Consider the following 20,759-nt stretch of genomic DNA (forward strand, 5'->3'; position numbering starts at 1 on the left):
TTCACTCTTCAACACACCGGTGGGCTAAAGTAGTGAACTATTTTGTCTTTTTGTCAACGTGACACTTTTTTTTGCTGATTGGCCGTGTCGGGTGGTGGAGGGTTACGACACATTTATAAATAAACGCGATCTAACCCAAAGACCTTTATTATTGAGTGATGATGATGATGATGATGACGGTGGACGATTATGATTGCCACACCGAACGGAGCGTGACGAAGCAGCCTGTGAGATCTGTGCCGATGACCTCTGGGCCACGCACGGTCGAGCGTCACTCTCCACCCTGCCGCGGAGAGTAACGCTCGTCAGCGCAGGCGGTAACGGAGCCCAGAACGCTGGGGATGAAATCTGGCCGGTGGGAGCGAAGATTCCACGTGGGACGTGATATTATTTCGTGCGATCCAAACTAAACTAACGCTAAAAACAATGTTTTATTTCACCAGGTAAGGCCCCGCTGAGCTGTGAAGCTCCTTGGTTCAGAATTTGACCCAGGCTATCACAAATGAGAGTGCAACGAAGTGGCTTCATCAGGTCGACATTTATAGGAGACAGAAACCGGAGGACCCGGAGAAAAATCCACGTGACCACGGGAAGAACACACAAACTCCAAATACGCAGCAGCAGGCATCGGGGTCAAACATCGAACCAACGACCTCCTGCACACCAGGCGAGGTAGTTAACATCTCCTAGCCGCCGTGGTGCCCTGGTGACCAGCCTGAGACTATTAACTCGCGACACCAGAGACGTTTGCGTGATCAGCACCCCGTCTCTGTGTAAGTCTATGGGTCTCTGTGTAAGTCTATGGGTCTCTGTGTGAGTCTATGGGTCTCTGTGTGAGTCTATGGGTCTCTGTGTAAGTCTATGGGTCTCTGTGTGAGTCTATGGGTCTCTGTGTGAGTCTATGGGTCTCTGTGCGAGTCTATGTGCCTCTGTGTGAGTCTATGGGTCTGTGTGAGAGTCTATGGGTCTCTGTGTAAGTCTATGGGTCTCTGTGCGAGTCTATGGGTCTCTGTGAGAGTCTATGGGTCTCTGTGTGAGTCTATGGGTCTCTATGTGAGTCTATGGGTCTCTGTGTAAGTCTATGGGTCTCAGTGTGAGTCTATGGGTCTCTGTGCGAGTCTATGGGTCTCTGTGTGAGTCTATGGGTCTCTGTGTGAGTCTATGGGTCTCTGTGCAAGTCTATGGGTCTCTGTGTGAGTCTATGGGTCTCTGTGCGAGTCTATGGGTCTCTGTGCGAGTCTATGTGCCTCTGTGCGAGTCTATGGGTCTGTGTGAGTGTCTATGGGTCTCTGTGTAAGTCTATGGGTCTCTGTGTGAGTCTGTGGGTCTCTGCGCGAATCTATGGGTCTCTGCGTGAGTCTGTGGGTCTCTGTGTGAGTCTGTGGGTCTCTGTGTGAGTCTGTGGGTCTCTGTGCGAGTCTATGGGTCTCTGTGAGAGTCTATGGGTCTCTGTGTGAGTCTATGGGTCTCTGCGTGAGTCTGTGGGTCTCTGTGCGAGTCTATGGGTCTCTGTTTGAGTCTATGGGTCTCTGTGTGAGTCTATGGGTCTCTGTGTGAGTCTATGGGTCTCTGTGTGAGTCTATGGGTCTCTGCGAAAATCTATGGGTCTCTGTGTGAGTCTATGGGTCTCTGTGTGAGTCTGTGGGTCTCTGTGTGAGTCTATGGGTCTCTGTGTGAGTCTATGTGTCTCTGTGCGAATCTATGGGTCTGTGTGAGTCTATAGGTCTCTGTGTGAGCCTATAGGTCTCTGTGCGAGTCTATGGGTCTCTGTGTGAGTACATGTGTCTCTGTGCGAGTCCATGGGTCTCTGTGAGTCTATGGGTCTCTGTTTGAGTCTATGGGTCTCTGTGCGAGTCCATGGGTCTCTGTGAGTCTATGGGTCTCTGTTTGAGTCTATGGGTCTCTGTGCGAGTCTATGGGTCTCTGTGTAAGTCTATGGGTCTCTGTGTGAGTCTATGGGTCTCTGTGTGAGTCTATGGGTCTCTGTGTGAGTCTTTGGGTCTCTTTGTGAGTCTACGGGTCTCTGTGTGAGTCTATGTGTCTCTGTGCGAGTCCATGGGTCTCTGTGAGTCTATGGGTCTCTGTTTGAGTCTATGGGTCTCTGTGCGAGTCTATGGGTCTCTGTGTAAGTCTATGGGTCTCTGTGTGAGTCTATGGGTCTCTGCGCGAGTCTATAGGTCTCTGTGTGAGTCTATGGGTCTCTGTGTGAGTCTATGGCTCTCTGCGCGAGTCTATGGGTCTCTGTGTAAGTCTATAGGTCTGTGTGAGTCTATGGGTCTCTGTGTGAGTCTATGGCTCTCTGCGCGAGTCTATGGGTCTCTGTGTAAGTCTATGGGTCTCTGTGTGAGTCTATGGGTCTCTGTGTAAGTCTATGGGTCTCTGTGTGAGTCTATGGGTCTCTGTGTGAGTCTATGGGTCTCTGTGTGAGTCTATGGGTCTCTGCGCGAGTCTATGGGTCTCTCTGTGTGAATCATCATAAGAATACAAACATGAATATTGTACAACAGTGGGGTGGAGTTGCGGAGCAATGGTTAGCACCATGGTGGTGCTGGTGGTGATCAAACCAACCCATGGCACGACCTGGGTCTGTCCGGTGACCTCCTGCCGGCGAGCCTTCGACACTCCGTGCGATGGCCTCAGAGTGCCACCTGGCCCGGCACAGGCGCCGTGGTGACGTCACCGTCGCTTAGTGGCGAACGGCGGCTGTGGAATCGTTTCGTTGGTGGTGGTGGGGACTCCCGCGTGGTGTGAGAATCAGGTGAGAGTCAACCATTGGGAGCCGCCTGCCTTTGCAGGAAGATCCTGATGATGGAAGTCGGCTGATCGCTGCGCGGTCCACCAACGGTGGCAGAGTCGTCCGGAGGAAGCCGTTGGTGGTGGAAGAATCTGCCGGTAGCGGTGGAGTCCACCGGTGGTGTTGGTGGTGGAGTCCACCGGTGGTGTTGGTGGTGGAGTCCACCGGTGGTGTTGGTGGTGGAGTCCACCGGTGGTGTTGGTGGTGGAGTCCACCGGTGGTGTTGGTGGTGGAGTCCACCGGTGGTGTTGGTGGTGGAGTCCACCGGTGGTGTTGGTGGTGGAGTCCACCGGTGGTGTTGGTGGTGGAATCCACCGGTGGTGGAGTCTGCCGGTGGTGGTGGTGGTGGTGTCAGCCCACGGTGGTGGTGAATCACGTTGGTGGTGACCACGGCCGACAAAATCCACCACCACCACCACCACCGCTCTCGGCAAACTCCGCCGGTAGCAGCGTTGGTGGTGGATTTCGCACCGCGGCGGCGGCGGTGGAGTCCGCCCGCGGCGCTGGGCGCCGGTGTCGGCGCCTCTCCGGCTCACAGGAGGAGCGCCCGCACCTGCTGCGGCGTGGGCTGCATGCCGGCCGCGGTGACGGCGTCCCCGTAGCGGCTGTCGAGGCGATGGACCGCGTCGTACACCTCGGCGTAGGCCGTGCTCACGAGCGCCGCGGCTCGCGCGCAGACCACCTCCCTGCGCGCACAGACAAAGGTCCCCCGTGTAGCTCACGCGGGCCGTGAGCGAGGAGCAGCGCCCACGGAGGGCCGGGGGTGGCGTGCGCCTTGGCCTCCCCGGCCGCCTTGGCCTCCCCGGCGGCCGATGTGTTTCATGCGCCGCGCCGGCTGCTCTGTGGAGAATGATTTGACCCCGGGGAGGTAACCAGCGCCCGGTGCCCTGTACATGAAGCAGGCGCCCTCCTCAGCCTCCTTCAGTTCCTCTCCTGAAGCCTCACCTCTTCGCCATTGCCCATGGAACGAACGTACGGCGCGTGCGACGTGAGCGAGAGCGCGTGACACGTGACACACGTGACACACGTGACACGCGTGTGCGACGTGAGCCCGTACGTACTTGAGGCTGGAGCTGTGCAGCAGCTGCAGCTGCGGCAGGGTGTGCGAGTCAGGAGATGAGAGGTACCGAGAGAACTGGACCTGCATGGAGGTGAGGGGTCAGAGATGTACGTGTGTATGTAAGTTGCATTTATTTCGCACCGCACGTAGCCAACCGTGCTAATCGGAGGTGATGATTCATAATAAAGGTTTTTGGGTGATGAGCATGTACCGCCGAGATCCTGGGTTCGAGCCCTGGGTCTCTGTGTCTGTGTGTGTCTCTCTCTCTCTGAAGGTTCATCATGGCCCTGTCACAAACATTGAGCCAGCACTGCTGACATTTTGGGTGATGGTGATGTGATAATGCTCACGAAAATGATCATGATAATTGTGATCGTGATTGTCATGATAATGATGTCTGCGTTGATAATGATGACAATGCTGCTCGTGATTATGTTTCTGATAATGCTGATGACGATATTTGTGATGCTGATGATGGTGGTGGTGATGACGATGATGACCGTGACGATGCTTGTAATTATGATAATAAAGATGACAAATGCGTTTGAGTGCGATAATTACGAAGCGGTGTGTGATAACGCTGACAATGTTTGTGGTAATGCTGACGAATATGACGATGCTTGTGATGACAATGATGACGATGATGACTATGACGATGATGATGACTGTGCTTGTGATGACAATGATGACGATGATGATGACGATGATGATGACGACTATGCTTGTGATGACAATGATGATTATGATTACTATAATGTTGATGGCGATGATGATGACCATGATGATGATGATTAGGCTTGTGATGACAATGATGATGACGATGACGACTATGCTTGTGATGACAATGATGATTATGATTACTATAATGTTGATGGCGATGATGATGACCATGATGATGATGATGATTAGGCTTGTGATGATCACGATGACGATGTCTCACCATGGCCGCTTTCACAGAGGACTCATCCATCCCTGGTATTTGAGACAGGGGGCCCTGAAACGTGAATCGCAACAACATCACTCACGGTTAACACTCGCCCACCATCATCCCGTCCAATATCCCTCCGCGGTGAATAAAAAACGGAGTACCACTCTGTGCCAGGTCAACAGCGGCTGGCCTTTCTCCAGATTGACTAACCCCTGCCATGAGATTGTGAACTTTTATGTTTATTTCACCAGGTAAGGACCACTGAGCGGGGCCACACATGAATGACAGGTCAACGAAGTGGCTCATCACGTGGAAATTGACAGCGGCCAAATGCTCTAAATGCATGTTTCTAATTGTGGAGAAAAAGACAAAACGACCACAGAGAGAGAGGGAGAGAGGGAGACACGCAAACTCCAAAAATACAGGAGTCGGGGTCGGAATCGAACCCCCAACCTCCTGTATACCAGGAAAGGGGAAGTAGGCGAGACCCAAGGGATGGGTAAACAACTCGGGAGGTTGGTAATCAGAGGAGGAGGCTGAGATGGGCAGGGACACGTGGGGATGGTGGAGTAGGATGGGATGAGCAGCTTGGAGGTTGGGGTTCAGGGTGTGATGGGTGACCCAGATGGCAAGGGGCGGAGAAAACCCAGAAGGTTGGCAACCAAGGGGAAGAGAAGACCTAAAGCCAGATGATGGTGGTGATAGTGGTGAAAGATGGTGATGATGAGGCCTGGTCTGTGAGGCCTAGTCAGTGAGGCCTACCTGGTGAGGCCGAGTCTGCGAGGCGTAGTCAGAATCAGAATATTTATTTACGCTGGTGGAATCGGATGAGCTATAACGCTCTTTTTCACAGATGTCCAAGTAGGGGTGGGTCAACATGTTACAGCAATAAACAATACAAAAACACGATAGGAGTGCAAAGTATAAGAGAGGTAAACAAATCAATTAAACATATTTACAAATAAAACTAAACATTGTTATCTTAGCAGGTAAAGCCCACTGAGGTATTAACTTATTTTTCAGAAGTGACCTGGACACAAATGATAGCTCAACAAAGTGGCTTACCATGTGGAAATGTATAGCTTAGTCTGTGAGGCCTAGTCTGTGAGGCCTCGTTTGTGAGGCCTAGTCTGTGAGGCCTAGCTGTTGAAGCCTAGTCTGTGAGGCCTAGCCGGTGAGGCCTAGCTGGTCAGGCCTTGTCTGTCAAGTCTAGCCTGTGAGGCCTAGCCGGCCAGGCCTGCTCTGTGAGGCCTAATCTGCAAGGCCTAGCTGGTTAGGCCTAGTCTGTTAAGCCTAGGCTGTAAGGCCTAGTCTGTGAGGTATAGCCTGTGAGGCCTAGTCTGTGAGGCCTAGTCTGTGAGGCCTAGCCGGTGAGGCCTAGTCTGTGAGGCCTAGCATGTGAGGCCTAGCTGTTGATGCCTAGTTCGTGAGGCCTAGCCTGTGAAACCTCGTCTGTGAGGCCTAGCATGTGAGGTCTAGCTGGTGAGGCCTAGCTGGTGTTGCCTAGTATGTGAGGCCTAGTTTGTGAGGCCTAGCTGGTGAGGCCTGGCTGGTGAGGCCGAGTCTGTGAGGCCTAGTCTGTGAGGCATAGCTGGTGAGGCCTAGTCTGTGAGGGCTAGTCTGTGAGGCCTAGCCTGTGAGACCTAGTCTGTGAGTCCTAGCTGGTGAGGCTTAGTCTGTGAGGCCTAGTCTGTGAGAGCTAGCTGGTGAGGCCTAGCTGGTGAGGCCTAGCTGGTGAGACCTAGCTCGTGAGGCCTAGCTTGTGAGGCCTAGTCTGTGAGGCCTAGCTGGTGAGGCCTAGTCTGTAAGGCCAAGCTGGTGAGGCCTAGTCGGTGAGGCCTAGTCTGTGAGGCCTAGCTGGTGAGGCCTAATCTATGAGGCATAGCTGGTTAAGCCTAGTCTGTGAGGCCTAGCTAGTGAGGCCTAATCTATGAGGCATAGCTGGTTAGGCCTAGTCTGTGAAGCCTAGCTGGTGATGCCTAGCCAGGGAGGCCTAGCCCGTGAGGCCTAGTCTGTGAGGCCTAGCCTGTGAGGCCTAGCCTGTGAGGCCTAGTCTGAGGCCTAATCTGTGAGGCCTAGCCGTTGAGACCTCGTCTGTGAGGCCTAGCATGTGAGGCCTAGCCTGTGAGGCCTAGCTGTTGAGGCCTAGTTTGTGAGGCCTAGCCTGTGAAACCTCGTCTGTGAGGCCTAGCATGTGAGGCCTAGCATGTGAGGCCTAGCCTGTGAGGCCTAGCTGCTGAGGCCTAGTCTGTGAGGCCTAGCCGGTGAGGCCTAGCTGGTCAGGCCTTGTCTGTCAAGTCTAGCCTGTGAGGCCTAGCCGGCCAGGCCTGCTCTGTGAGGCCTAATCTGTAAGGCCTAGCTGGTTAGGCCTAGTCTGTTAAGCCTAGGCTGTAAGGCCTAGTCTGTGAGGTATAGCCTGTGAGGTATAGCCTGTGAGGCCTAGTCTGTGAGGCCTAGCCGGTGAAGCCTAGTCTGTGAGGCCTAGTCTGTGAGGCCTAGCCGGTGAGGCCTAGTCTGTGAGGCCTAGCATGTGAGGCCTAGCTGATGATGCTTAGTTTGTGAGGCCTAGCCTGTGAAACCTCGTCTGTGAGGCCTAGCATGTGAGGCCTAGCTGGTGAGGCCTAGCTGGTGAGGCCGAGTCTGTGAAGCCTAGTCTGTGAGGCATAGCTGGTGAGGCCTAGTCTGTGAGGGCTAGTCTGGAGGCCTAGCTGGTGAGGCCAAGCCGGTGAGGCCTAGACTGTGAGGCCTAGCCTGTGAGGCCTAGCCTGTGAGACCTAGTCTGTGAGTCCTAGCTGGTGAGGCTTAGTCTGTGAGGCCTAGCCTGTGAGAGCTAGCTGGTGAGGCCTAGCTGGTGAGGCCTAGCCGGTGAGGCCTAGTCTGTGAGGCCTAGCTGGTGAGGCCTAGTCGGTGAGGCCTAGTCTGTGAGAGCTAGCTGGTGAGGCCTAGTCGGTGAGGCCTAGCTGGTGAGGCCTAGTCTGTGAGGCCTAGCTCGTGAGGCCTAGCTGGTGAGGCCTAGTCTGTGAGGCCTAGCTGGTGAGGCCTAGCTGGTGAGGCCTAGTCTGTGAGGCCTAGCTCGTGAGGCCTAGCTGGTGAGGCCTAGTCTGTGAGGCCTAGCTGGTGAGGCCTAGTCGGTGAGGCCTAGCTGGTGAGGCCTAGCTGGTAAGGCATAGTATGTGAGGCCTAGCTGGTGAGGCCTAGCTGGTGAGGCCTAGCTGGTGAGGCCTAGTCTGTGAGGCCTAGCTGGTGAGGCCTAGCTGGTGAGGCCTAGTCTGTGAGGCCTAGCTGGTGAAGCCTAGTCTGTGAGGCCTAGTCCGTGAGGCCTAGTCTGTGAGGCCTAGTCTGTGAGGCCTAGCTGGTGAGGCCTAGCTGGTAAGGCCTAGTCTGTGAGGCCTAGCTGGTGAGGCCTAGCTGGTGAGGCCTAGTCTGTGAGGCCTAGCTGGTGAGGCCTAGCTGGTGAGGCCTAGTCTGTTAGGCCTAACTGGTGAGGCCTAGCTGGTGAGGCCTAGTCTGTGAGGCCTAGCTAGTGAAGCCTAGCTGGTGAGGCCTAGTCTCTGAGGCCTAGCTGGTGAAGCCTAGTCTGTGAGGCCTAGTCCGTGAGGCCTAGTCTGTGAGGCCTAGTCTGTGAGGCCTAGCTGGTGAGGCCTAGCTGGTAAGGCCTAGTCTGTGAGGCCTAGCTGGTGAGGCCTAGCTGGTGAGGCCTAGCTGGTGAGGCCTAGTCTGTGAGGCCTAGCTGGTGAAGCCTAGTCTGTGAGGCCTAGTCCATGAGGCCTAGTCTGTGAGGCCTAGCTGGTGAGGCCTAGCTGGTGAGGCCTAGTCTGTGAGGCCTAGCTGGTGAGGCCTAGTCTGTGAGGCCTAGCTGGTGAGGCCTAGCTGGTGAGGCCTAGTCTGTGAGGCCTAGCTGGTGAGGCCTAGCTGGTGAAGCCTAGTCTGTGAGGCCTAGTCTGTGAGGCCTAGTCTGTGAGGCCTAGTCTGTGAGAGCTAGCTTGTGAGGCCTAGCTGGTGAGGCCTAGTCTGTGAGGCCTAGCTGGTGAGGCCTAGTCTGTGAGGCCTAGCTGGTGAGGCCTAGCTGGTGAGGCCTAGTCTGTGAGGCCTAGCTGGTGAAGCCTAGTCTGTGAGGCCTAGTCCGTGAGGCCTAGTCTGTGAGGCCTAGTCTGTGAGGCCTAGCTGGTGAGGCCTAGCTGGTAAGGCCTAGTCTGTGAGGCCTAGCTGGTGAGGCCTAGCTGGTGAGGCCTAGTCTGTGAGGCCTAGCTGGTGAGGCCTAGCTGGTGAGGCCTAGTCTGTTAGGCCTAACTGGTGAGGCCTAGCTGGTGAGGCCTAGTCTGTGAGGCCTAGCTAGTGAAGCCTAGCTGGTGAGGCCTAGTCTCTGAGGCCTAGCTGGTGAAGCCTAGTCTGTGAGGCCTAGTCCGTGAGGCCTAGTCTGTGAGGCCTAGTCTGTGAGGCCTAGCTGGTGAGGCCTAGCTGGTAAGGCCTAGTCTGTGAGGCCTAGCTGGTGAGGCCTAGCTGGTGAGGCCTAGCTGGTGAGGCCTAGTCTGTGAGGCCTAGCTGGTGAAGCCTAGTCTGTGAGGCCTAGTCCATGAGGCCTAGTCTGTGAGGCCTAGCTGGTGAGGCCTAGCTGGTGAGGCCTAGTCTGTGAGGCCTAGCTGGTGAGGCCTAGTCTGTGAGGCCTAGCTGGTGAGGCCTAGCTGGTGAGGCCTAGTCTGTGAGGCCTAGCTGGTGAGGCCTAGCTGGTGAAGCCTAGTCTGTGAGGCCTAGTCTGTGAGGCCTAGTCTGTGAGGCCTAGTCTGTGAGAGCTAGCTTGTGAGGCCTAGCTGGTGAGGCCTAGTCGGTGAGGCCTAGTCTGTGAGGCCTAGCTGGTGAGGCCTAGTCTGTGAGGCCTAGTCTGTGAGGCCTAGCTCGTGAGGCCTAGCTGGTAAGGCCTAGTCTGTGAGGCCTAGCTGGTGAGGCCTAGTCTGTGAGGCCTAGCTCGTGAGGCCTAGCTGGTGAGGCCAAGTCTGTGAGGCCTAGCTGGTGAGGCCTAGCTGGTGAGGCCAAGTCTGTGAGGCCTAGTCTGTGAGGCCTAGTCTGTGAGGCCTAGCTGGTGAGGCCTAGTCTGTGAGGCCTAGCTGGTGAGGCCTAGCTCGTGAGGCCTAGCTGGTAAGGCCTAGTCTGTGAGGCCTAGCTGGTGAGGCCTAGTCTGTGAGGCCTAGCTGGTGAGGCCTAGTCTGTGAGGCCTAGCTGGTGAGGCCTAGTCTGTGAGGCCGTGTCACCTGCTCGGGCCGGTGCTGCTGGACCCGGCTGTAGACGGCCGCCATGCCGGCACGTGTCAGCATGAGCGAAGCCTGCTCGTTCACCAGCGTGTCCAGGTGGGCCTCGATCTGAGAGAGCGAGGCGAGGGTGTGAGAGAGACGAAGAGCCGAGAGTCAGAGAGTGGAAGGAGAATAGAGTAATGGGGGAGAAACTAAAAACCCCAAAAAACTTGATCTTTATTTTTACCAGGCAAGGCCCCACTGAGCTGCGTAGCTGTTTTTTCAGAAGCGACTCTGGCCATCACAAATGACAGCTCAACGAAGTGGCTTGTCTTCATCATCATCACCATCGTCATCGTCGTCGCGTGGAAATTTATCGCAGCTCAAATACTCGAAACGCATCTTGATTCATCTTCTTTGGTTCTTTCGGTAAGGTCACGGAGAATGAGAATAAAATCATAAAATAACACGATAAAATCCTCACGACGTTTCGGCCACAACGCAAGCGGCCGTTGTGGCCGAAACGTCGTGAGGAATTTTATCGTGTTATTTTATTATTTTATTCTCATTCTCCGTGACCTTACCGAAAGAACCAAAGAAGATGAATCCTTGCAGTCACGAAAGCTTTAAATCGAAATTTGCATCTTGATTCTGAACGTGGGGGAGAAAAAATCGTAGGGCCCGGAGAAAAATCCACGCGGCCACGGGGAGAGAGAGAGAGAGACACGCAAACAGGCGTCGGGGGTTGGGATCGAACCCACAACTTCCTGCATACCAGGCGAGGGTGTTAACATCTCCTAACCACCGCCGCACCACACGGAGGGGGGGGAGTGCAGAGAATCCGATGGGCGGACCAAACCTCTCGAATCCCCCTTTGCTCTGCACCCCTTGGATCACAGCTACGGCACACGCACACACACAAGGTACGCGCTGGTGGCCACCCATCCCAGCGCTAGCCCGGCGCGGCCCTGCACAGCATTCCAAGGTTCCAACGACATGTGAAGAATCCTTGGGAGAGAAGGGAGCCGGAGGGAGGGGAGGCCACAAAGACAAAGATCCCCGCCCCCAGTGTAGCCTGCACAGGCTGTTGGGTAAAGTGCTTTTCGCAAGCATCACGTAAAAGGCCCGCAATGGGGTGTGGCCAGAAAAAAACACGCACGCCCAGCCGCCTTTGTCTCTCCAAGTGCCAACGTTTACACACCGTACCAGGTGATCGTTTCAGGCTGCGTCGACCTAGGAGGGGCACCAGCACCGCTCAGATATTTGTTACCGATGTTGGCTGTGAGCAGGAACCGCTCTTAGGCCTTCCCCTAGGTCGACTCAACCTTAAATGAGTTACCTGGCGCGATGTCTAAACGTCGTCACTGGGGAGACAAAGGCGGCCGGGCGTGGTGCTGGCCACCCACCCCCTCGTGTGCCGTGCCGACCATCACAGGTGCTGCTCGCTAACAGCACTTGCCCCGACAGTCTGTTAAGGCTATATGGGGGACCTTTGTCTTTACCACCGCTCCCCACACACACACACACACACGTTAACCCGCCCCCCTGCCGGTGTCACCTGCAGCTGGAGGAGGTCGAGTCGCTGCTCGGTGAACTCGTGGGGGGCCAGGGCCCCCCTCATGGCGTAGAGGGAGTTGACGAGGAAGACGGCCATGGGAACGGCCGACAGGGAGCTGGCACACACGGTGCACACGTTGAGCAGAGGGTCCAGCAGGCACGAGACCACCTGGGGGAGACACGTGGGGGAGACACGTGGGGGAGACACGTGGGGAGACACGTGGGGGAGACACGTGGGGAGACACGTGGGGGAGACACGTGGGAGAGACACGTGGGGGAGACACGTGGGGGAGACACGTGGGGAGACACGTGGGGGAGACACGGGGGGAGTTACACGTGGGGGAGACACGTGGGGAGACACGTGGGAGAGACACGTGGGGAGTTACACGGTGCACACGTTGAGCAGAGGGTCCAGCAGGCACGAGACCACCTGGGGGACACGTGGGGGAGACACGTGGGGGAGACACGTGGGGGAGAGACACGTGGGTGAGAGACACGTGGGAGAGACACGTGGGTGAGAGACACGTGGTAGAGACACGTGGGGGAGACACGTGGGAGAGACACGTGGGGAGACACGGTGGGGGAGACACGTGGGGGAGACACGTGGGGGAGACACGTGGGAGAGACACGTGGGGGAGACACGTGGGAGAGGCACGTGGGGGAGACACAGGGGAGAGACAAGTGGGGGAGACACGTGGGGGAGACACGTGGGGAGACACGTGGGAGAGACACGTGGGGGAGACACGTGGGGGAGACACAGGAGAGAGACACGTGGGGGAGACACGTGGGGAGTTACACGTGGGGGAGACACGTGGGGGAGACACGTGGGAGAGACACGTGGGGGAGACACGTGGGAGAGGCACGGTGGGGGAGACACGTGGGGGAGACACGTGGGAGAGACACGTGGGGGAGACACGTGGGAGAGGCACGGTGGGGGAGACACGTGGGAGAGACACGTGGGGGAGACACGTGGGGGAGACACGTGGGAGCGTGGGAGAGACACGTGGGGGAGACACGTGGGAGAGGCACGGTGGGGGAGACACGTGGGGGAGACACGTGGGAGAGACACGTGGGGGAGACACAGGGGAGAGACACGTGGGGGAGACACGTGGGAGAGACACGTGGGGGAGACACAGGGGAGAGACACGTGGAAGAGACACGGTGGGGAGACACGTGGGGGAGACACGTGGGGGAGACACGAGGGTGAGACACTGGGGCGACACGGCGTGGAGAGACACGGTAGGGAGACACGTGGGGGAGACACGGGGTAGAGGAAGGTGACACAGACAATGCAGACACGGGGGAGACACGGGGAAAGAGGAAGATGCAGGGGAGAGACACAGGGAGACATGAGAAGGTGACTAGGCGTTCAGATGCATCTCTTTCTGTGTCTCCGTGTGTCCCTCTGTCTCATTGTGTGCCCCGATGTCTCCCGGCGTATCTCCGCGTCTCCTTGCGTGTCCTTGCCTCCCCGTGTCTCTCCGCATGTTTCCCCCCGCGTGACCTCGTGCCTCCCCGTCTCCCTCCCCCCCCCGTGTCCCCCCCCTCCCACCCCCGCGTGACCCCGCGTGACCCCGCGTGACCCCGTGCCTGCTGGAAGTCGGCCTGCCGGGCGTCGAGGGGCACCACGGAGGCATCGTGGGAGGTGAGGACGTCCCTCAGCAGGGACAGCGTCTGGGCCACCACCACCGGCGGGGACAGATCCGCAGGGGGACACTCCACCTGGCACCCACCACCGTCAACACCGTCAACACCGTTAGCATCGTCAGCGCCGGCAACACCGTGAGTACCATCAGCACCGTCAACACCGTTAGCATCGTCAGCGCCGGCAACACCGTGAGTACCATCAGCACCGTTAGTACCATCAGCACCGTCAACACCGTCAGTACCATCAGCGCCGGCAACACCGTGAGTACCATCAGCACCGTCAACACCGTTAGCATCGTCAGCGCCGGCAACACCGTGAGTACCATCAGCACCGTTAGTACCATCAGCGCCGTCAACACCGTTAGTACCATCAGCACCGTCAACACCGTTAGTACCATCAGCACCGTCAACACCGTTAGTACCATCAGCACCGTCAACACCGTTAGTACCATCAGCACCGTCAACACCGTTAGTACCATCAGCACCGTTAGTACCATCAGCACCGTTAGTACCATCAGTACCATCAGCACCGTTAGTACCATCAGCACCGTCAACACCGTGAGTACCATCAGCACCGTCAACACCGTTAGTACCATCAGCACCGTTAGTACCATCAGCACCGTTAGTACCATCAGTACCATCAGCACCGTTAGTACCATCAGCACCGTCAACACCGTGAGTACCATCAGCACCGTCAACACCGTGAGTACCATCAGCACCGTCAACACCGTTAGTACCATCAGCACCGTTAGTACCATCAGCACCGTCAACACCGTTAGTACCATCAGCACCGTTAGTACCATCAGCACCGTCAACACCGTTAGTACCATCAGCGCCGTCAACACCGTTAGTACCATCAGTACCATCAGCACCGTTAGTACCATCAGCACCGTCAACACCGTTAGTACCATCAGCGCCGTCAACACCGTTAGTACCATCAGTACCATCAGCACCGTTAGTACCATCAGCACCGTCAACACCGTTAGTACCATCAGCACCGTCAACACCGTTAGTACCATCAGCACCGTCAACACCGTTAGTACCATCAGCACCGTCAACACCGTGAGTACCATCAGCACCATCAACACCGTTAGTACCAACAGCACCGTCAACACCGTTAGTACCATCAGCACCGTCAACACCGTTAGTACCATCAGCACCGTCAACACCGTGAGTACCATCAGCACCGTCAACACCGTTAGTACCATCAGCACCGTCAACACCGTTAGTACCATCAGCGCCGTCAACACCGTGAGTACCATCAGCACCGTCAACACCATTAGTACCATCAACACCGTTAGTACCATCAGCACCGTCAACACCGTTAGTACCATCAGCACCGTCAACACCGTGAGTACCATCAGCACCGTCAACACCATTAGTACCATCAACACCGTTAGTACCATCAGCACCGTCAACACCGTGAGTACCATCAGCACCGTCAACACCGTTAGTACCATCAGCACCGTCAACAACGTTAGTACCATCAGCACCGTCAACACAGTGAGTACCATCAGCACCGTCAACACAGTGAGTACCATCAGCACCGTCAACACCGTCAGTACCATCAGCACCGTCAACACCGTCAGTACCATCAGCACCGTCAACACCGCGAGTACAATCAGCGCCGTCAACACCGTTAGTACCATCAGCACCGTCAACACCGTTAGTACCATCAGCACCGTCAACACCGTGAGTACCATCAGCACCGTCAACACCGTTAGTACCATCAGCACCGTCAACACAGTGAGTACCATCAGCACCGTCAACACAGTGAGTACCATCAGCACCGTCAACACCGTCAGTACCATCAGCACCGTCAACACCGTCAGTACCATCAGCACCGTCAACACCGTTAGTACCATCAGCACCGTCAACACCGTGAGTACCATCAGCACCGTCAACAACATTAGTACCATCAGCACCGTCAACACCGTTAGTACCAACAGCACCGTCAACACCGTTAGTACCATCAGCACCGTCAACACAGTGAGTACCATCAGCACCGTCAACACAGTGAGTACCATCAGCACCGTCAACACCGTCAGTACCATCAGCACCGTCAACACCGTCAGTACCATCAGCACCGTCAACACCGTTAGTACCATCAGCACCGTCAACACCGTGAGTACCATCAGCACCGTCAACAACATTAGTACCATCAGCACCGTCAACACCGTTAGTACCAACAGCACCGTCAACACCGTTAGTACCATCAGCACCGTCAACACCGTTAGTACCATCAGCACCGTCAACACCGTTAGTACCATCAGCACCGTCAACACCGTGAGTACCATCAGCACCGTCAACACCGTTAGTACCAACAGCACCGTCAACACCGTTAGTACCATCAGCGCCGTCAACACCGTTAGTACCATCAGCACCGTCAACACCGCGAGTACCATCAGCGCCGTCAGCACCGTTAGTACCATCAGCGCCGTCAACACCGTCAGTACCATCAGCACCGTCAACACCGTGAGTACCATCAGCACCGTCAACAACATTAGTACCGTCAACACCGTCAACACCGTTAGTACCATCAGCACCATCAACACCGTTAGTACCATCAGCACCGTCAACACCGTGAGTACCATTAGCACCGTCAACACCATCAGCACCATCAACACCGTTAGTACCATCAGCACCGTCAACACCGTGAGTACCATCAGCACCGTCAACACTGAGTACCATCAGCACCGTCAACACCGTTAGTACCATCAGCACCGTCAACACCGTGAGTACCATCAGCACCGTCAACACCATTAGTACCATCAGCACCGTCAACACCGTGAGTACCATCAGCACCGTCAACACCGTTAGTACCATCAGCACCGTCAACACCGTCGCCACCATTAGCACCGTCAACACCGTTAGTACCATCAGCACCGTCAACACCGTTAGTACCATCAGCACCGTCAACACCGTTAGTACAATCAGCACCGTCAGCGTCATTATCGCCATTCTCTGCAGCAGTAGCAGCATCAACATAGTGCGGTGTGGTCGGTGAAATTGTGTGGTGGTGTGGTTGACAATCAGTGTGGTGGTGTGGTTGGGGCGGTGTCGTGTGGTATTATTGAGAGTGTGTGGTGGTGTGGTTGACAATCAGTGTGGTGGTGTGGTTGAGGCAGTGTCGTGTGGTATTATTGAGAGTGTGTGGTGGTGTGGTTGACACTCATTGTGGTGGTGTGGTTGGGGCAGTGTCGTGTGGTATTATTGAGAGTGTGTGGTGGTGTGGTTGACACTCAGTGTGGTGGTGTGGTTGGGGCAGTGTGGTGTGGTAGTATTGAGAGTGTGTGGTGGTGTGGTTGACACTCAGTGTGGTGGTGTGGTTGGGGCAGTGTGGTGTGGTAGTATTGAGAGTGTGTGGTGGTGTGGTTGGGGCAGTGTGGTGTGGTATTATTGAGAGTGTGTGGTGGTGTGGTTGACACTCAGTGTGGTGATGTGGTTGACACTCAGTGTGGTGTGGTATTATTGAGAGTGTGTGGTGGTGTGGTTGACACTCAGTGTGGTGGTGTGGTTGGGGCAGTGTGGTGTGGTATTATTGAGAGTGTGTGGTGGTGTAGTTGCCACTGTGTGTGGTGGTGCGGATGGGGCGGTGTCTTGTGGTATTATTGAAAGTGTGTGGTGGTGTGGTTGTCACTGAGTGTGGTGGTGTGGTTGACACTCAGTGTGGTGGTGTGGTTGACACTCAGTGTGGTAGTGTGGTTGACACTGTGTGTGGTGGTGCTGTGATCGTCACTTCATGGTGGTGTGGTCGCCACCGTGAGTGGTGGTGTGGGTGATACAGCGTGTGGTGGGGGAGTGGTAGTGTAGTGGTCGGTGCGCTGCGCTACGAACCTGGCGACCCGAGTTTGATTCTGACTGACGATTATCTGAAACGAGCCTGAGCCTATGCTAGGTCGACTCAGCCTCAAATGAGTACCTGGTGCGGTGTGCAAACATCGCCGCTGGGGAGACAAAGGCGGCCGGGCGTGGTGCTGGCCACCCACCCCCTCGTGTGCCGTGCCGGCCTTCATAGGTGCTCGCTAACAGCACTTGGCCCCAACAGTCTGTTAAGGCTATACGGGGGATCTTTGTCTTGGTGGTGGTAGTGGTTGACACTGACTGTGGTGGTAGTGGTTGACACTGAGTGTGGTGGTAGTGGTTGACACTGTGGTGGTGGTGGTGGTAGTGGTTGACACTGAGTGTGGTGGTAGTGGTTGACACTGACTGTGGTGGTAGTGGTTGACACTGAGTGTGGTGGTGGTAGTAGTTGACACTGACTGTGGTGGTAGTGGTTGACACTGACTGTGGTGGTAGTGGTTGACAGAGTGTGGTGGTAGTGGTTGACACTGAGTGTGGTGGTAGTGGTTGACACTGACTGTGGTGGTAGTGGTTGACACTGAGTGTGGTGGTAGTGGTTGACACTGACTGTGGTGGTAGTGGTTGACACTGACTGTGGTGGTAGTGGTTGACACTGAGTGTGGTGGTAGTGGTTGACACTGACTGTGGTGGTAGTGGTTGACACTGAGTGTGGTGGTGGTAGTAGTTGACACTGACTGTGGTGGTAGTGGTTGACACTGACTGTGGTGGTAGTGTTTGACACTGACTGTGGTGCTGGTGGTAGTGGTTGACACTGAGTGTGGTGGTAGTGGTTGACACTGACTGTGGTGGTAGTGGTTGACACTGACTGTGGTGGTAGTGGTTGACAGAGTGTGGTGGTAGTGGTTGACACTGAGTGTGGTGGTAGTGGTTGACACTGACTGTGGTGGTAGTGGTTGACACTGAGTGTGGTGGTAGTGGTTGACACTGACTGTGGTGGTAGTGGTTGACACTGACTGTGGTGGTAGTGGTTGACACTGAGTGTGGTGGTAGTGGTTGACACTGACTGTGGTGGTAGTGGTTGACACTGAGTGTGGTGGTGGTAGTAGTTGACACTGACTGTGGTGGTAGTGGTTGACACTGACTGTGGTGGTAGTGTTTGACACTGACTGTGGTGCTGGTGGTAGTGGTTGACACTGAGTGTGGTGGTAGTGGTTGACACTGACTGTGGTGGTAGTGGTTGACACTGAGTGTGGTGGTAGTGGTTGACACTGAGTGTGGTGGTAGTGGTAGTAGTTGACACTGACTGTGGTGGTAGTGGTTGACACTGAGTGTGGTGGTAGTGGTTGACACTGAGTGTGGTGGTAGTGGTTGACACTGACTGTGGTGGTAGTGGTTGACACTGAGTGTGGTGGTAGTGGTTGACACTGACTGTGGTGGTAGTGGTTGACACTGACTGTGGTGGTGGTAGTGGTTGACACTGTGGTGGTGGTGGTAGTGGTTGACACTGAGTGTGGTGGTAGTGGTTGACACTGAGTGTGGTGGTGGCAGTGGTTGACACTGTGGTGGTGGTGGTAGTGGTTGACACTGAGTGTGGTGGTAGTGGTTGACACTGAGTGTGGTGGTAGTGGTTGACACTGACTGTGGTGGTAGTGGTTGACACTGAGTGTGGTGGTGGTAGTGGTTGACACTGAGTGTGGTGGTAGTGGTTGACACTGAGTGTGGTGGTAGTGGTTGACACTGAGTGTGGTGGTAGTGGTTGACACTGACTGTGGTGGCAGTGGTTGACACTGAGTGTGGTGGTGGTAGTGGTTGACACTGACTGTGGTGGTAGTGGTTGACACTGACTGTGGTGGTAGTGGTTGACACTGAGTGTGGTGGTAGTGGTTGACACTGAGTGTGGTGGTAGTGGCTGACACTGAGTGTGGTGGTAGTGGTTGACACTGAGTGTGGTGGTAGTGGTTGACACTGACTGTGGTGGTGGTAGTGGTTGACACTGAGTGTGGTGGTAGTGGTTGACACTGAGTGTGGTGGTAGTGGTTGACACTGAGTGTGGTGGTGGTAGTGGTTGACACTGACTGTGGTGGTAGTGGTTGACACTGAGTGTGGTGGTGGTAGTGTTTGACACTGACTGTGGTGGTAGTGGTTGACACTGACTGTGGTGGTGGTAGTGTTTGACACTGACTGTGGTGGTAGTGGTTGACACTGACTGTGGTGGTGGTAGTGGTTGACACTGACTGTGGTGGTAGTGGTTGACACTGAGTGTGGTGGTAGTGGTTGACACTGACTGTGGTGGTAGTGGTTGACACTGACTGTGGTGGTGGTAGTGGTTGACACTGACTGTGGTGGTAGTGGTTGACACTGAGTGTGGTGGTAGTGGTTGACACTGAGTGTGGTGGTAGTGGCTGACACTGAGTGTGGTGGCAGTGGTTGACACTGAGTGTGGTGGTAGTGGTTGACACTGACTGTGGTGGCAGTGGTTGACACTGAGTGTGGTGGTAGTGGTTGACACTGACTGTGGTGGTAGTGGTTGACACTGAGTGTGGTGGTGGTAGTGGTTGACACTGAGTGTGGTGGTAGTGGTTGACACTGACTGTGGTGGTAGTGGTTGACACTGAGTGTGGTGGTAGTGGTTGACACTGAGTGTGGTGGTGGTAGTGGTTGACACTGACTGTGGTGGTAGTGGTTGACACTGAGTGTGGTGGTAGTGGTTGACACTGAGTGTGGTGGTAGTGGTTGACACTGACTGTGGTGCTGGTGGTAGTGGTTGACACTGACTGTGGTGGTAGTGGTTGACACTGAGTGTGGTGGTGGTAGTAGTTGACACTGACTGTGGTGGTAGTGGTTGACACTGACTGTGGTGGTAGTGTTTGACACTGACTGTGGTGCTGGTGGTAGTGGTTGACACTGAGTGTGGTGGTAGTGGTTGACACTGACTGTGGTGGTAGTGGTTGACACTGAGTGTGGTGGTAGTGGTTGACACTGACTGTGGTGGTAGTGGTTGACACTGAGTGTGGTGGTAGTGGTAGTAGTTGACACTGACTGTGGTGGTAGTGGTTGACACTGAGTGTGGTGGTAGTGGTTGACACTGAGTGTGGTGGTAGTGGTTGACACTGACTGTGGTGGTAGTGGTTGACACTGAGTGTGGTGGTAGTGGTTGACACTGACTGTGGTGGTAGTGGTTGACACTGACTGTGGTGGTGGTAGTGGTTGACACTGTGGTGGTGGTGGTAGTGGTTGACACTGAGTGTGGTGGTAGTGGTTGACACTGAGTGTGGTGGTGGTAGTGGTTGACACTGTGGTGGTGGTGGTAGTGGTTGACACTGAGTGTGGTGGTAGTGGTTGACACTGAGTGTGGTGGTAGTGGTTGACACTGACTGTGGTGGTAGTGGTTGACACTGAGTGTGGTGGTGGTAGTGGTTGACACTGAGTGTGGTGGTAGTGGTTGACACTGAGTGTGGTGGTAGTGGTTGACACTGAGTGTGGTGGTAGTGGTTGACACTGACTGTGGTGGCAGTGGTTGACACTGAGTGTGGTGGTGGTAGTGGTTGACACTGACTGTGGTGGTAGTGGTTGACACTGACTGTGGTGGTAGTGGTTGACACTGAGTGTGGTGGTAGTGGTTGACACTGAGTGTGGTGGTAGTGGTTGACACTGAGTGTGGTGGTAGTGGTTGACACTGAGTGTGGTGGTAGTGGTTGACACTGAGTGTGGTGGTAGTGGTTGACACTGAGTGTGGTGGTAGTG

At 55.4% G+C, this 20,759-nt stretch overlaps 1 protein-coding gene and 1 long non-coding RNA gene across 2 annotated transcripts in view; one reads left to right on the forward strand and one right to left on the reverse strand.

The window, feature by feature from the left end:
* Window positions 1-20,759, forward strand: part of LOC142906452 (uncharacterized) — a 397,072-nt gene that overhangs the window by 75,478 nt on the left and 300,835 nt on the right. The window lies entirely within an intron of this gene.
* COG6 (component of oligomeric golgi complex 6) overlaps window positions 524-20,759 on the reverse strand; it is a 70,271-nt gene continuing 50,035 nt past the window's right edge. Inside the window, exons 13-18 of the mRNA XM_076054206.1 lie at window positions 13,155-13,286; window positions 11,566-11,733; window positions 10,029-10,136; window positions 4,795-4,848; window positions 3,856-3,935; window positions 524-3,480 (exon numbers count right to left, since the gene is read on the reverse strand). Coding sequence (XP_075910321.1) covers window positions 3,327-3,480; window positions 3,856-3,935; window positions 4,795-4,848; window positions 10,029-10,136; window positions 11,566-11,733; window positions 13,155-13,286 — 696 coding nt within the window. The 3' untranslated portion in view covers window positions 524-3,326. The remainder of the gene's footprint in view (window positions 3,481-3,855; window positions 3,936-4,794; window positions 4,849-10,028; window positions 10,137-11,565; window positions 11,734-13,154; window positions 13,287-20,759) is intronic.

This window comes from Petromyzon marinus, chromosome 64 (assembly GCF_048934315.1).
Source record: "Petromyzon marinus isolate PM22_M1 ecotype Great Lakes invasive population chromosome 64, UKy_Petmar_22M1.pri1.0, whole genome shotgun sequence".
In the NCBI taxonomy this organism is placed as follows: Eukaryota; Metazoa; Chordata; class Hyperoartia; order Petromyzontiformes; family Petromyzontidae; genus Petromyzon; species Petromyzon marinus.